At 31.8% G+C, this 17,831-nt stretch overlaps 2 protein-coding genes across 4 annotated transcripts; one reads left to right on the top strand and one right to left on the bottom strand.

Moving 5' to 3' along the window:
- Positions 1-3,195: 3,195 nt before the first annotated feature.
- Positions 3,196-10,042, top strand: LOC137818546 (protein HOTHEAD). Its single transcript, XM_068622042.2, has 6 exons — positions 3,196-3,510; positions 4,066-4,438; positions 7,784-8,094; positions 8,197-8,582; positions 9,027-9,595; positions 9,713-10,042. The coding sequence occupies exons 1-6, from the start codon at positions 3,324-3,326 to the stop codon at positions 9,765-9,767; spliced, it is 1,881 nt and encodes a 626-aa protein (XP_068478143.2). The 5' UTR covers positions 3,196-3,323; the 3' UTR covers positions 9,768-10,042.
- A 143-nt stretch (positions 10,043-10,185) lies between these two features.
- LOC137818545 (receptor-like serine/threonine-protein kinase ALE2) lies at positions 10,186-16,442 on the bottom strand. 3 transcript variants are annotated; one of them, XM_068622041.2, is made up of 10 exons: positions 15,842-16,367; positions 14,661-14,847; positions 14,126-14,431; positions 13,909-14,016; positions 13,708-13,815; positions 13,231-13,602; positions 12,819-13,112; positions 11,914-12,306; positions 11,574-11,817; positions 10,186-11,120 (listed from the first exon to the last, which is right to left on the bottom strand). In XM_068622041.2, the coding sequence occupies exons 4-10, from the start codon at positions 13,967-13,969 to the stop codon at positions 10,448-10,450; spliced, it is 2,145 nt and encodes a 714-aa protein (XP_068478142.2). In that variant the 5' UTR covers positions 13,970-14,016; positions 14,126-14,431; positions 14,661-14,847; positions 15,842-16,367; the 3' UTR covers positions 10,186-10,447. The 3 variants fall into 3 exon arrangements, with proteins under 3 accessions (XP_068478142.2, XP_068478140.2, XP_068478139.2); XM_068622039.2 differs by lacking the exon at positions 14,661-14,847 and having other exon boundaries at positions 15,842-16,442; XM_068622038.2 differs by lacking the exon at positions 14,661-14,847 and having other exon boundaries at positions 11,914-12,309; positions 15,842-16,410.
- Positions 16,443-17,831: the final 1,389 nt, after the last annotated feature.

Here is a 17,831-nt window from a genome sequence, read left to right as displayed (position 1 = left end):
TTATATCTAATAATTGGTTCTATTTCATGATTTTCTTGTAGTGTAGTGTAATGTGATGCATGAGTTTTCTTGTCATTTGAAAAAAATATTAATTGGAAATTGCTTAATTGAAATGCTTGTGATGTGATTAATTTTTTGAAAAAATAAAATGCCAATTAAGTGTTGATTAAACGGCTTAATTATTGTATTTTTTATTCTCCATAACTTTAATTTATATTATTAATTGTATTTTGCAATGTTTTAAAAAAGTTGGATTGAAAAAATGTGATTGTAGAGAAAATAGACTAGAGAGATTGATTTCACAACCTCTTTCTTTAAAATCTATAATAAATATACATTAAAGTGTTTTCATAAATTTGGATTGAAAAAAGAGTGATGGCAGATAAATTAGATTAGAAATTGATTTGACAAATTCTTTCTTTTAAATATATAATAAATATACATTATAAAGGGCTTTTAAATATATAATAAATATACATTATAAAGTGCTTTTAAATATATAATAAATATACATTAAATGGTATTTTAAGGAGACAATTCTTAGAAGATAGTAGTGTATGACAAAATAACATTAAGAAGACAATTCCTGGTTCATGAAGAGATCCATCATAGTTAATGGAAAAGACTGGTATCAGTATTTTATAATCTCAAGAACTTTAAATCCATTTCATCTGATATATATAATAAAGAACTTTAAATCCATTATGATCAAGTACAATAAAAATTATCAACTTATAATTAATTTTAAAAATTAAAATAATTATTTATTATTAGATTAAATTATTTTAAAGACAAAAAAATTATTGATATCTAAAGTAGTTTCTATTATTAATATAAATATATAAAGTATTTTTTAAATTGGTATCTAACCATTAGTTACCAAAATTTTAACTACTAATATTTTAGATTTTAAATTAGTATTAAAAAAACTTTAAATTCATTTGATCTGATATATAAAATAATGGAAGTAAACGTAATAAGTACAAGAAAAATATCAAATTATAAGTAATTTTAGATATGAAAATAAATAGTTATTATTAAACTAAATTAGAAATTATTTTAAAAATTAAAAAAATTATTGATATTTAAAGTAGATTTTACTATTAATAAAAATATATAAAATATATTTTAAATGGGTATTTAGTCATTAACTATTCAGATTTTAGTTATTAATATTTTAGATTTTAAATTAGTTTCTAAAAGATTAAGAGAAAATTTTAAATCTAAAATATTAATATTTAATACTTAAATTAGTTTCTGAAAGATTAAGAGAACAATTTTAAATCTAAAATATTAATATTTAATATCTTGATAATTAATTTACTACCAGTTTAGAAACTATTTTATAAATTTTATTAATAATAAAAATTAATTTAAATATAATTTTTTTAATATTTAAATTAGTATTTAATTTAATTAATATAGTGATTAATTATTATTTTTATTTAAATTTAATTGTTATTTAATAATTTTTTTTATTACACTAGGCTAAGTTTGTACGGAGAACTGTGTTGACTAAAAATTAGAGTGTTTGTTTTCAAATGTGGTAGTTAGTGAGACTTGTAATAACTATAACCTCTCATTATTTTATGGTTACAAGTTAAAAGCATCTTTCAAATGCTTCACTTTAATTTTGATTTTGATTTCTTTTTTGATGAATTTTTTTTTTAATAGAATTTTCTAATTTAAAGTGATAAATAAGGGGAAAAAAAGCAAACATATCCATATTTGAATGTGATAGTTGCATTATTAATGATGATCGGTTATGAAATGAGATGGAAGCAAAGCATTGCCTGCAACATTAACTCAAGTGCATGAATTCTGCCACGAATTCCCAACTCTCTTATGCATCATCTCATCTTTCCTTCTATCATTTTGTTTCTGATGCATTTTCCCTTCTTTTTCTTCTGTTTTCTTCATAAATCACACAATATTACATCACAAGTGTTGAATATTTTAGAGGTTCATTTTGGCCTCATTCTAAAGTTGACAATGCAGGTCATAAAGAAGCACAGAAAATAATAACACAGTGATGATATTTACAAATGCTTACATTTATTTATATATGAGCTGCATATTTCTCTTCACTCTTTATGTTTATGTGTCATTTTGAAGTGTTTGTGGCCTTCACAATGTGCTTCTTTGTTAACTGTGGAACCCTTGCTTTTCTAAAATAATGGTGCTTTTGTCCCCACACTCAGTAGCAGTTGCAACATTTGTAGAAGTTTGGGTTGATCCATCAAAAGTAAACACCTAATCAAAAAGGGGTTAGCAGTTTCATTAGGATGACTCAAACAAGCAAACCAAAATAAGGGATGTGGTTAATCAATTCTGAACTTTACTCTTGTTTGACTTCTAACCAATGTGATAAATAAAACCACCAAACTATACCAGCAGTGATGCAGAAAATCAACTTCTGGTCAAATCAGAAATAAACCATGCAAAGAAGTACGAGAAACAGCTATTAATTGCAGAAAATATATATTACTTGTTTTTCTAATTTTCATTTTCTTCTCCAATGGGTTGAAATAAAAAGAACTATTAAGACTCTTCTTCAGTCGGTCGATCAGCTTTTCTTCTCTTTCTCTTGAAATAGACACCTTCCTCTTCCTCTACTGTATAATTTAGTATTCGATATTAGGTATCGTAAGCATTGTATAATGACGTACCTGATTCTTAGATTTTGTTTCTATTTATACTATTGTCATGAGTCATTTCTTATTGGCCAGGTTAGGAAGTTGAGTCATATTTAGAAGTGCATTATCTAACTCTTGATTGTTGATTAGCTTCACTATTCTTGCTGAATGGTTTGTATGGTGTCGATCGACTTTATGACTGAGTGTCGAGTCACCGTCTCAGTCGTGCGGACCCAGTATAATTTGTTTTTCAATGTTGAGATGGCATGTTAGTATTAATGAGTGCTTAAGTCTAGTACGAGTGTTGGTTGAAGGACAATATTCAGCAAGTGCCCTTGAATCTACCATCTATCATAGAGGAAAAATGAAAAGAAAATAACAAACTTTTGGTGGCATATTAAATATGGAGCTTTAAAAGTGTAGGGTGGTGAATGAGCTGTCTTTGTAAAAACTCATGAGGTCATCACAAAATAGAAGCCAAATCCAACGGCGAAGAACTTTAGACTCTAACTGTGGCATTCATTTCCTCATTAAATGCCTTACTCAGTAACATTTTTCTACTGTTTCTAAAAGTATAAAGGTGAGTGAGATTTATGCATCATGCATTTCTAATCTGCTTTCTCTCTCACTAACTCATATTTTGTTGCCATAATCTTGAGAGGGTAAGGATGTATTTTACATATTTATATGATGCACACACAAACCAAGGCCAATGAGAGGAAGCCACTTATAGGTTGGGAAGAAGCAGCTTCTTCACAGAGAGAGAAAGATTGTGTTTTTTCTGGGCCCTCAGATTCCATGGCTTCAGTTGGTGCACTCAGATTCTTGTTCTGCCTTGCTCTATGCCTCTGCAACTTTCTACCCTCTTGTCAAGGTTCTTGTCTAACTACACAACTCACATTTTTTAGCTCAATTTGGTTTTCCTTCAGCTTATTTTGAACATCAATATCTAGGAGGAATTTTCCTTTTTTTCAATGCTGAAAACCAGGCTGAACTCTCTCTTTCTTGTCGGTTTGAATCTCAATTTTTGTATCAGCCAATGGCATCTGAGTTTCCACCAATAAATTCCCACAGAAGGGGAAATTTGTGGCAAAAATCTATGCAGTCTGGTTCTGGTTTCTGCTACTTTTATTTGGGGTTTCATTTCTAGATCATACATTCTGCTAGATCACACATTCTGCTAGATCACAAACAAACACTTTATAATATGGTACACTATTCATACTATATATTATAGATTTTTAATCAAAAGGGACTTTTTCTACATACACCTTGTTTCTCCAAATACTTGTTCAACATCTTCCATTTTTGGTTAACCCTTGCCTAATTCTAGTTATAGCAGTGATAATAATAATACATTGAAATAGTGTATGTTATTAAACCAGTGAAGATGAAGGGACTATATTTTGATCAGCAAATTTCTTTGCAGGTAGTAGTCACTGGCATGAAAATAAATACCCTTTTATCAGAAATGCAAGCTCCTTCTCATCACCATCAATTTCAACTACCACCTCCAATAATGTCTATGACTACATAATATTGGGAGGTGGCACAGCAGGGTGTCCTCTGGCTGCAACCCTCTCTCAGAATTACAGTGTTCTGGTGCTTGAAAGAGGTGGTGTTCCCTTCACCAACCCCAATGTTTCATTTCTTGAGAACTTCCACATTACCTTGGCAGACATTTCTCCAACTTCAGCTTCTCAATACTTCATTTCAACTGATGGAGTCTACAATTCAAGGGCCAGGGTCCTAGGAGGTGGCAGTTCTATCAATGCTGGTTTCTACACTAGAGCAAATCCAAGGTACAACTTCTTCCAAACTCTTCATTGTTTCCTCAATCACATTCAAACTTGTTTTCCCTTCAATTTCCCCTTTCTTTTCAACATTTTCTGTTCATTTTCAATGTTCATCTTCATCTGATAGATAAACTATATGACACTCAGTTCTCATGTGTAGGATATACATGATCTCTATGTATTAATTGTTTCTCTTTTTATTGGGTCAGAGTTTAATAAGAACAACACTGCATACAAAATATTACATTTTCATTTACTTTATACATTGTTTTTAACACACACTTGTATAATATTTAAACATGAAATGCATTTTTTCTTCTTCTAAGATTCTGTGTTTTTTTAAAAACATATAATTTTGTTCTAATTTTCATATTTAAATTTGTTTTATTTATTTATTTTGGATTAGTTTGACCTCAAATCTAAAGTATTTAATTTAAGTCATCACCAAGAAACAATATATTAAATTAAATTAAATTATAAACATTTATATAGAGTGGACATGATGAATTTGGTGGTGGCAATAAGTTCAATCAATCAATGTATGGTTGTCTAGTAATAGAAAACACACCTCATATATAGATAATGATGGAAGAAAATAAAATAAAATTCTTGATATGATGTTACATTCATTACATCTAAATTTTTTGAATTCAAAATCTAACTTTTCTCTTGGAATATGTTATTATTTGGATTATTTTCTTTTTTCTATAGAAGGTATATTCTCTTGGATTATGCTATTATTTTGATTATTTCAACATAAGAAGTTTTAGTTTATTTTTGTAACTTTTATTGTTTGATACATTATTTTTAATTTTCAATTATGATTTCCATTTTGATGCAAGAATATTTTTTAGTTTTGTGATCTAAAACTTTGAAATTTTAAGTTATATAAAATAAAATGTAAAGTGAAAATTTTGTTGTATTTACTTAAAGTAGAGCAGAAAGGTACACTAATAATGAATTTGTCTGGTTTGGCGGTGATGTTAATAAAGTTCAACTACTTCTTCTTAGCTGGATGTGAAAATAAATATATTATTTTTAAAGGACCAAAAAGTAAATAAAAATGTGGGTGAGGTGTTATATGCTTAACATTTGAATACATAATTGAAATATAATAATATATCAAATGCATAGGTTTTTCACATATACAAAGTTTCAGGAGAAAAAAAAATGAGAATCAAGAAATAAAATAACAACTAAAGAAGCAAAAATTATTTGATTTAACAACATTAAATATGAATTTTCATTTAACAATGATATTTTATTGTTAAATAATAATATGAATCTTGTTTTAACATTAAAATTAATGATAATAATAATATTTTTAATGTTGAATTTCATGAGAATTTGTATGTTTAGAGATTATTTATTTAATTTAAATTAATCAGTAACTATTTTTTAAATGAGAGAAAGCAAAACATAAAAATTAAGGGACTTACAAAGAGAATGAAAAAAAATATTTTTATCCAATAATATTGGAGTTTTGTTCAGTTAGGAAAAACATGTCTTAAATACATTCAACTGTATGATAAGGAAATGCAAATACTTTTTTTTTGCGGCCAGAAAGAAAGACTTGGGTTGGCCTGTTTACAATTTAGAAGAACATTAATAAATGTTCTTTTAATGCTTTTTTTTAATACACACTTTCAAATTAATAAATCTTATGTGGTACTCACTAAGTCAATGAAAACAGACATGTATTTAGAGATTTTTTTTTTTAAAAATACTTTTAAATTCTACAATTTGAACATATTTTTTTTTTCTCTTTTATACTCTCGGATTCTACAATCCGAAAGGTATTTTCAGATTTTACAATCTATAATATAAATTTTTTTTCTTTAAACAAATTAATTATGGATTATAAAATTTGGAAGGATATTCCTGTATCCGATAATAACTTTCGAATGGTACAATTTGTAAGGTATTTCCATATTGTATGATTTGAAAGGTATTCTCGTGTTCAATAATAGCTTACGGATTGTACAATTCGTAAGATATTTTGAAATTGTACGATTTGGAAGGTATTTTTGGATCCGAAAATACCTTTCATATTGTGCAATCTAAAATGTATTTTGGATTGTACAATCTGAAAGATATTTCAGAATTCATAATTACCTTTTGGATTGTATAATTCAGAATGCATATTATAGTAAGGAGGTGTTACGCATTTTACAATTCGGTATATACTAAAAAAATGAAAAAAAAAAATACACTACAAGAAAATCATTAAATAGTAATCAAATCTAGAGACAAAATAATTAGTCATTATATTAACTAAAATAGATACGAATTTAGAGACTAAAATATTATTCATATTTAAAGTGGTTTCTATTATTAATAAAAATTTATAAAATGGTTTCTAAATTTGTATATAAATTAGCTACCTAAGTTTTAGCAACTAATATTTTAAATTTTAAATTGGTCTCTAAAAGACTAATAGAGACTGATTTAGAATATAAAGTAGTAAGTAGCTAAAACCTTGGTAGTTAATGGTTAGATACCAATTTAGAAACCATTTTATAATTTTTTATTAATAATAGAAACTACTTTAGATACCAATAGTTTTTTTAGTTTATAAAATGGTCTCTAATTTAATTAAATAGTAACTAATTATTTTGGTCTCTAAAATTAATTTTTATTTAATAATTTTCTTGTAATGATAAGCGAACGAAAACTTATAACATATACTCATAAGGGTAGGATTGGAGTTAAAAAAAATATAGAGGTGTAAAGAGAAAGTATGGAGGTGTATGGAGAATTTGCCAAAAAGTATTTCCAATAATACTTATGTAGTTTTTTTTTTTAAAAAAGTCACATAATAATATGCTATTTTTTTAAAAAAATATTTTATTTTTTACCTCATTAAATTATTTAATAAGAATAACAGTGTTTTTAGTAAAAAAATTATTTAATCTTGAAAAAGTTAGATTTCCACCTCTTGGGAATAGTTTTCTGGAAAACTTGATCCAGAACCATTTGAAGAATATATTATTTACTGAGCATGCTATTCTTTAAAAACTCAATGCTACTAATGCAGTTTCTAACACACTTTTCTTTATATCATTGCAAAACTTATTAGGCTTAAAAAATTGCTAGATATACCATTTTTATTCAATCAATATAATCTTTTATGAAGTAACACTCTTGCATTCTTTCTCATATCTCAATAAATTTCAGTGAATTATGCATGATGATGTATTAAAGTTTGTTGCTAACAAATGCACCACCTAACTGCATTATTGTCTCACTGAATTTGACTTGGTTGAGTCCACAATTTAGTAATGATGATGACCCTCTAGAACATTTATTTTGATCTCAAATGTCTTCTCTTAACATTTCTATGGAATGCAGTTTTATTGAGAAGGTGGGATGGGATGCCAAGCTAGTAAATCAGTCATATCCATGGGTTGAAAAACAAATTGTTCACCGTCCAACGTTTTCACCTTATCAAAGAGCAGTGAGGGATAGTCTTCTAGACTCTGGTGTGTCACCTTTTAATGGCTTCACCTATGATCATCTCTACGGAACAAAAGTTGGTGGAACCATTTTTGACAGATTTGGCCGCCGTCACACGGCTGCTGAACTGCTTGCTTCAGGCAACCATGAAAAGCTTACTGTTTTGGTCTATGCCACTGTTCAAAAGATTGTGTTTGATACAAAAGGTACATGTAATGATGTAACATAGATAAAGTCAAAGAGGTATACTTGTAAGTTTATGGTTTTGCAAGTAACTTGAATGACTAAAATCAATGTTACCTTTGCAGGAAAGAAACCAAAAGCTGTAGGGGTTATTTTCCAAGATGAAAATGGGAAACAGCATGAAGCTATTCTGGCAAATGATAGGCATAGTGAAGTTATAATGTCTACTGGGGCAATTGGGACTCCTCAGTTGCTAATGCTTAGTGGAATTGGACCAAAAGAAGAACTCCAGAAGTTGAACATCCCAGTGGTCCTTGACAACCAGTTTGTTGGGAAAGGAATGGTAGACAATCCCATGAACACAATGTTTGTTCCTTCTAAAAGACCAGTTCATCAGTCACTCATAGAAACTGTTGGGATCACCAAGATGGGTGTGTACATTGAGGCTAGCAGTGGGTTTAGTCAGTCTAATGATAGCATTCATTGCCACCATGGTATCATGTCAGCCGAGGTATGCAATATTTCTCTAAAGTCATGTCTGAACATTGGAATCCTTAACAATCACTTTCTCTATTTTGAAATAAGTGTTGTTTTAACATTTCTGTTGTTTCAAGATATCTGTCAATTTTACAATACCACAAAGAAAAGTATTTATGATCCTTTTCTAACTTTGTCCTTCTTTATCTGACTTAACACTTCATAACTATTTTTCTTTTAAGGAATAAAATATTGATAACACATAAAAGTAGGATGATTGGTCCTATAGTCATCCATCTTGAATAATATAGGATTTCCTTAATCTTAAGAGTCAAAATTGTCAAACATTACAGTCCAAATCCACGTAGCATTTAACATGTTGATCATGGTATATAATATAAGGTCTGCATTTGGTTAGTATCTAGCTAGCAAGAAATTATATGAAGTCACTTTTGATTTTTGACATGATGGACAACAGATTGGGCAGTTGTCTACAATCCCTCCTAAGCAAAGATCACCAGAAGCTGTTCAAGAATATGTCAAGAACAAGAGAGACCTACCGATTGAAGCATTTAAGGGAGGCTTTATTTTGTCAAAAGTTGCCAATCCTTGGTCAGTTGGTGAGCTCAAGCTGGTCAACACCAATGTGAAAGACAACCCTGCTGTTACCTTCAACTACTTCAGTCATCCATATGATCTTGAGCGCTGCGTCAAGGGGATCCGTTTGGCCATTAAGGTTGTCCAGTCAAAACATTTCACAAACTACACTATGTGTGACAAAAAAACCGCAGAGGAACTGCTCAACCTCACTGTGAAGGCTAATGTCAACTTCATACCCAAGCATGTGAAAGACACAAAGTCACTAAAGCAGTTTTGCAAAGACACTGTGATCACAATTTGGCACTACCATGGAGGGTGCCATGTGGAGAAGGTAGTCAACCCTGATTACATGGTCCTTGGTGTTGACAGACTCCGTGTGGTAGATGGCTCAACATTTGATGAATCACCAGGAACAAATCCTCAAGCCACTGTTATGATGATGGGCAGGTATGTATGTAGACTGGGATCATGAGGCAGAATAAACAAATGTTTGGACTTGATTGCAAAAGTTATGATACCAACATTTGCATTTTCGTGACAATAATCTATCTATGTTTGTGACAGGTACATGGGACTGAAGATTTTGAGAGACAGGTTGGGGAAATTGGCAGGTATATGAGGAAGAATTCATTGTGTGAAGAACATATTGAATCTTGAAAAGAAGGGTGGTCTAAATGAAGAAGCACTGATGCACATCAAGAAAAAAAGAGTGCTAGTGATAGGATTTTGAAATGAATGCAGTTTATTGTAATTTCTACTAAAGGGTAATTTATTAGAAGTCAACTAAGTCATGGTTTTTTGGGGGAGGAAAAAGCAATTGTAATGACTTGTTTTAACCTTTTCTATTTCCAGGAAAAATGGAAAAATCATTCTGGATCTTTAGATACTTATAAATATTAGACAAGTGATGAACAGAGGGAAAGAAACAAAATGATAGTGTCAGTAGTGTCCTATTAACGTGATCTATGTGAAGCAAACTTGTTGCTTTCCCTCCCTATTTTATATATATATAATATCTGCATGTGGCACTTAAATCCTTTAAAAAATTTAGTCCATTTTTTGTCAGATAACTAATATAATGGACATGAACAACTTGTTACTATTCTCTGTACTACTACCGATTGTTCAGACTTTAGACATAGCTACCTAGAAACCGACAGGGGTACATAGTTTATACATTGATAAGTAGTTGTAGTTCGTGACGTTTTACATATTATCACCACATTTTCTTTAGAATGAATCTAAGAAGTGATTCATGGAACATGAATTCAGTAAGCAAAATGCAAGATTGTTGAAAGCTTAATGGGATCCAGACCATAGTTTAGTTGAAAATCCGTGTTCACTGGTACTACCACTTGACAAACTTCGCAACTTCTGCCAGAACTGCCTTTTCTTCCCAATAGTTAGAGGCCCTGATCGAGAATACCTCCTGAATGACTCAAATTCCTGACCTGAATTACTGAGAAACTCTGATGCTGATAATTCTACCTTTTCTTCACCAGATTGATAGCCAGAAAGAGTTTTTTGATACTCCGAAAATTCCACTCTTTCACCTGAAGCTTCAGAAAACTTTCCTTCCACATCAGTTAGAATACCCTCTTGATAACTCATTGATCTTAAATAGTCTGTTTCCTCAACCTCACTGCACACCAGCTTCAAGGCCTGAACAACTTCTCCCATGAAAGGACGTTGTGAGACTTCTGGTTGCACACACATGGATGCAATCGCTGCAACTTTAACTACAATATCAACAGAAATGCTAGGCTTTACAACTGGGTCTATGATCATCTGCAAACCCTCCTTACTAGTGAGAAGTGGACGAACCCACGTCACAAGATTTTCTTGACCTGGTGGTTGTGACAAATCCACGGGCTTTCTTCCAGTTAGGAGCTCAAGGAGTACAACTCCATAACTGTAAACATCACTCTTGACCAGAAGATGGCCAGTCATTGCATATTCAGGAGCTAAGTATCTGCAAGACATGTCAGTGAGATGAATTCAGTTTTCATCTTAAGAAATTATTTAAGAGATGAAATAAAAGCTTTTACATGCCATCCCCTAACCACTTAAGTTTTGGGAAAAGTTGGTTCATCATGATCATGATATAGTCTATGAATTTATGATAAAAAAGTTCAATTTTAACAGAAGATAAGGCAGGCTTGCACATTATTCAAGCCCAATGGGATCTTGCTAGAGGGGAAGTACCCAGAGCTATAATAAAACCATGTTTCATCACCCGAAAGCTTACATTTCTAGATAGTTGGTTTATGACTGGAATGCATAGATAAGGTCAAGTACCTACACAATATAATTCAGTGGTCTGCTAAACACTATAAATACTGGAATGAAATGAGTACATTGCATGCATGTTTAGCGAATCCATTCATCAAAACTGAACATGAAGTGGCTAGAAAGGGGTTCTTACCCAAATGTTCCCATAACATGTGTGGAGATGTGCTTGTTTCTCTCATCCAGTGCTGTTCTAGCCAATCCAAAATCTGAGACCTTGGGTGTAAAATCATACTCCAACAAGATGTTGCTAGCCTTGAAATCCCGGTGTATGACACATGGATTTGAATCTTCATGCAGATAGGCCAAACCCCGAGCTGCACCAAGAGCAATCTTCATCCTCGCTGTCCAATCCAGTGGATCAGTTTCCTTGTCAGGTCCTGCGAAAATAGTATTCAAAAGTCAGATTCCAAAAAATATGATATTTTTTACTTCCAACAGTAATGACAAATATCTTAAACTGCACTTTTGTTTACCATGTAAGTGGGATTCCACACTTCCATTAGGGACAAGCTCATAAACTAAGCAGCGAGTCTGTTTCTCTATGCATATACCAAACAATGTAACTAAATTTCGATGGTGTAGACGGCTAAGCATCTCAACTTCTGCCAAGAATTCACGACCACCACGCTGATCATCTCTTTTGAGAACCTTCACGGCTATATTCCTCCCATCATTTAGAACACCTTCATAAACAAGTCCAAAACCACCTTCTCCTAATATTCTCGAAGAATCAAAGTTATTTGTTGCTTTTTCTATGTCATTCAAAGTAAAAATCTTAGCAGACCCTGTATATGTTATTGTTCCAGAATTGAAGGACTGTAATCCAGAACCTGACCTGACCCCGTAAGCCAATGAACTTGCAGCCCCTGCTAAGAGTAAATTTAGTTAAAAAATTACACTGAGTTCCACATACAACAAGAGACAGAAAAGCAAATTGATGGATGGGAGATCCAAGTTAATATGAAGAGAAGTCACAGATAGAAACCAAGACCGTATTAGCATTATGGGTTACAACCCAACGTTTATCATACTTCAACTTCTGAATTGAAAAGAGTTCATTTGATGTGAAATCACTTAGAAGCCCTACCAAAAGTGGTATTGTGCAAATCATAAAATATTTCATATAAATGAAATTAACATTTTAGATACTATGATCATCAAACCAAGTTTTATGAAATAATTCATCTATAAATGGAATCAATTGTTATGTTTTATAGGATCCAAATATTGGGTAAAAGTACTTTAATTAAGGGAAATTAGTATGCTACAAAATTGTCTAAGAACAGTTTCACAACAGTAATCATTGTAAAAAAGAAGTTTCTATGTACAACCTCTAAACTGCCAACAAACTTTTGACAGAATCATTAATTGCACTTACGTGATTGTTTTGAAGAGGATGAAATTAAACCATCGGGAAGTGGTTTGTGTTCATGAACATAGGCACAGCATTTCAGTGCACAAATCCAAGCAAGACCAATGAATACAACAAAAGCAGTAACTGATGACAGCACAATTATAACAATCATTCTTCCATTACTCCCTTCTTTTTTCCTCTTTGGGACATCTACTCCTAAAGGTTTCATCATCATTCCATTGTTGTCATGTCCTGCATTTGGCTCATCATCTATAACAGAAGCATCTGAGGGAGTTGAAGGTGGAGATGGTGGAAGACCTGCATTAGTTATCCAAAAGTATGAATGTAAGGAGATTTCTACTACTAAAACCAAACGTACCATAGATATTCACTTTATGAAAAAGAAAGTCCTAACAGATGATAATCAATGTATAACCTGGATACTGAACATAGAGTACTTCATAAGCACCAAAAACTGAAGCATCTATCAGAATCTCCCTGCGCCAGAATTTCTTATATATTAAAAATGCGGTGGTATCATCAAATTTTACTCCTTTGGGTACTAAGTCTATGAGAACAGTGGTTTTCTCCAGTTGCTGACTAGCTGCATCAGCTTCCACAATGCGAACCTGGGTATGGTTCAGTAGAACACTTGCTGCAATTTCCTTGGCTAGCTCTGCAACCAACGGAAAAAACTTGTATATTGCAATGTTGATATGGATTTTAACCTGAAGTGGCCATACACAACCACAAGGTGACCCAGGAGGAGTATACGTCAAGGGCTCTGAGCAAGTCATTGGCAAGCAATCTACATGTGGGATCAACATCAGCTAGCTTTCTTCAGATTATTGAAAAAGAACTAGCATAACTATAACAATATTCTTAGCTAGTTGCAGGATCAAGATTAGATTACCCTTATTAGGAGGTGGAGGTGGCAGAACCAATTCATATGCTGGAGGTGGAGTCTTTTTCTTCTGCAATGATGAACCTAGAGGAGAAATTGTAGGTGAAGTAGAGGGTACTGATACAAAAAGGATATAAGAAACAATCAGGTAGATGAAATCTTAGAACAGAAATAAACTCTAAAAGCAAGGAGAAAAATAAGATTTTATACCATCGAGGTGACCCGGCACAATAGCTGGTGATGGTGCAGGAGCCGGGGCATGAATATCCATAATATTTGGTGAAGAGAAAGGAGGTCGTGATTTGAAGATTGAAGGACCTATTCAGTAGAAGTTTGCAGAACCAAATTAATTTTAACATTCTAATATCAATAAATGCAAAAAAAAATTGTGTAAAAAATTTAAGATCTTTCAGTCACAGAATCAAACCTTGATGGCTGTATGTAGGAGCCTGGACTGAATAGATTGGTGCTAGAGCTGGATTGTGTGACTTTCTTTTAGAATAGTGATGCTTATGATGTGAGATTGGGGAATCCACAGAACCATGTGTCCATATGATTGTAGGAGCTTTGTGAATTGACTTGGAAGGTGAAAGTGCAATGCTTGAAGGTACCCCAGAAGATGACTTGGAAGGTGAATGTGCAATAATACTTGAATGACCTTCGGAAGATGACTTTGATGGTGGGATTGCAATACTAATATGCCTTCTGTCACTGGAATCTGGCAGTTTGGTGGCTACAGAAGGAAAGAAAAATTTCAAATTTAGAATAATTATGAGCATGAATTTTCCAAGAGGAGGTTATCAACTCCATAATAAGTTAATGGAAAAATACTTAGGTGGATTATTAATGGAAAGTTTTGGGGAGGTGGGTGTCATGGCAGAAAGAAACTATAGAGGGGAGAGGGCTAGTGCTTCTTCTTGTTCAAAAAGATCCATAAAATATACTTTGTTAATTGTCTATACCTTTTTCATGATCTCCCACCTGTTCTGAGGGTATAGTTAGTTCCTTAGAAAGCTAAATTCCTCAGAGTAACTGCTTTGTTTAATTAACCAGAACTTTCCATATCCTCATGGATTTATACTATAGCCATGGCCTGTTGGGATTTCATATCAACCTTGTTACAGAGTAACCAGGAGAATGTTTTTAATACTGAAACACATAACAAAACATGGATTTGTAAGTTGATATTATCACTGAATTCCTAGTCCATAGCTTAGGTTGAACTCTGTGTCCTTAAACATAAAAAAACAAAGCAGTAAGAACATTTGTTTTATAATATTGGTGTCTCTTTCTGGTATGGTTTTATCTAATACATCATATTAGAATCATTATTTGGATTATCCTGAAGAAACACAAGATATATCAATGAGATGACTGGACAGAAAATTTGATGCAGAAGCAAGTAATGGTATCCAATACCAGGCTCCTAGTAATGGCATCACAGATCTGTGTCAAGCTAAAGTGATCATAGTAATAGCAAAAGCCAATTTCCTTGCTAATTTCTCTGCATCATTTGCAGTAATGATCAAGATTCTAAATTCTGAAAATATAAGACTAATAATATTAAGGTTTTTTTTCTAACAATCCGTGTTCTAAACATGTATTTTATATTGATCAGCAGAGATTGAACCGATTAACTATACTGATCAAGATTCTGTGTGAAAAGTTCACTTCAAATGTTTAAACTTATGATAAAAATTCATCATGATTTTCCAAAGCTATTGCATTGCTTTATTACACCAAACTGAATCTGACTTTTTCTTAAGAGAAGTGGACTGTAGAAATTAGTAAAATTGGAGGTTTGATCATCATTTCAACATTAAATTTTTGTCCAATGCGAGTAAATGAACTGCGAATGTGAACCAAAGAGAATCTAGTATACGGGTCAGTTACAGGTAGGCCAAATTTTGACACACATGAACTCCACAGGTACGAACTCTAAGGAGAGAATCATCAAAGAATCCCAATTAAGCAAAGATTATAGAATCCAAACACATAGAATATGTCAACTGTAACAAATTTTGAACCACATATATAACCAGATACAACACTCAAAACAGTAAATTTGGGATTTTGTTTCTCATCTTCCCGTTTCGACCCAACATGCAGAAACTAACTCAGAGCGTCTCAATTATGCTCATACCTGCATATGCATGAATCTGGTGAGTGCAGACAACTAAATGCAGCTCAATTAGCAGGAAAATCAGGTGCAGCCCCATTTCCTCCTGAAGAAAAACTAGATCAACAACTCTGAAGATCTCTCAGCTTTTACCAACACCCCTTCATGGAAAGTAAAACTGAAGAGAATTTGGTGAAAGCAGCAGCATATGCTGAAGCAAAACTCGCTTGACACATCCAAGGACAAGCACAGCAAAGTCTGCAATTAGAACATAGCCTCAATAATGTCAACCAAAGTATTAAAACAGCCTGGTAATTCCACAAGAATGATCTTGGTGGAAGACACCAGTGTTTCCACCTTTTTCTATTTTTCAGAACTAAAGGTACAAGGCTTGCAGACATGAGAGTTGTGAAGCAACTGATTTCATTGTTGCTCAGAAAAATCTAACAGCAGACGAAACCAAAAAGCACAACCCCACTTCACTTTAAGCAGAAAAGAACAGTAACTATTCCGTAAGAGCTTGTGGGGTTGGACATGTGTGAGTGTTCTTGATTTTGAGAGAGAGAAAGAGACATAAAAATTGGCCATAAAGTAAAAGAATGATTGGATTAAATTAATATTTAACACCTTAATGCTTGACCTTCTTTTCAGTTTATCTGGGTAGGTAATGATTCACCTTCACCATGATGTGATTTTGGGTTACACAGTACTTTATAACAACTAAGAACATTTACAAATCCAAATTAGAAATTGAATTGGCATAGACTTTTGGGATTGTTTTGAATCTTTGATCACATATATTCATGGTTCACAGTAATCACCCCAAAGGATAACATTTTCTTTTTCTTTAAGCAGAATTTGGTTTTCATTTCCTACCTAAGTTTTTTATCTCAGAAAAGTTACACCAAAACCTAAAGGTTCTATTTTTAACTTTTATCATTACATCAGTTAAGTGTTTAACAGAATATTCTATTGCTGTCTTAACTGTTGATGTGTAATATTATGCTAACTGGTTCTTCCAAATTTTTAAACTATAAAATAAGAATTATTTATTTGATCTAAAATGAACCTTAGAAATTTAAAATAATACATTAAATATCAATTTGTTAAGATTAAGATTTAAATTTATTCATTTTAGAAAACAAACATTTCAATTTTAAATTGTAGAGAAATAAAAATACTCTTTAGAGACAAATTTTAACTATTTGATCAAATAATGTTAAAATCAGAACCTAAGTACTTAGTTCAACTAGGAATCTTAGATTGAAAGTTGGTTCACACTAAATGAAAATGTTGATAACTTTTTTTCTACTGTTTTCTTTCCGGCTTTGAAGTAATGTCAAACATTATCAATGATTTTGTTTTTTTTATAAAAAAAATCATGCATAACTATGCTACTTGACATCTCATTTATATTATATTGACACCTAAAGTAATAACAATAATTTATCATCACATAAAAAAAATATTATTAAAAAAAATATATATATACAAAAATATGGAAGGATTAAACCAAAACTCATATGTTAACACAGATAGACTATACTTATTCATAAAGAATTCTAAGAACTGACTGGATGAGAGCCTATTATACCAATGAAATAATTCTTTATGAATAAATCTTAAAGTAGTCAACTTATCAGCATACCACACATATCCTTCACGAAAAATATGAATAATTTAAACCTAATTTTTTCACAGAAATTAAGAGTATTTTATGGATTATAAGAATATAAGATAAGGTGTTTAATCTTTTCAAAATTCAATTCTGTGGAACTTTAATTCAACACTAAACCAAACCTACTTTAGAACCACAACCACATATAACAATGTAATAATGAATTTCTTCTGGTTGCAACAATCAAGTTCATGGTCAAATTTTCTTCTTGTTGAAATTTTGAAGCTTACCAAATTCTGAAATAGCTGCTGGGAAGCTTCTTGTTTGAGTGGTCCTTTATTCCACTTTTAATTATGGACAAAACCAAGTAAGAACCACAAGTAGAGAAGATTTTTT

This window comes from Phaseolus vulgaris, chromosome 10 (genome assembly GCF_051622355.1).
Source record: "Phaseolus vulgaris cultivar YP4 chromosome 10, ASM5162235v1, whole genome shotgun sequence".
In the NCBI taxonomy this organism is placed as follows: domain Eukaryota; kingdom Viridiplantae; phylum Streptophyta; class Magnoliopsida; order Fabales; family Fabaceae; genus Phaseolus; species Phaseolus vulgaris.
This window is presented reverse-complemented; position numbering and strand designations above follow the sequence as displayed.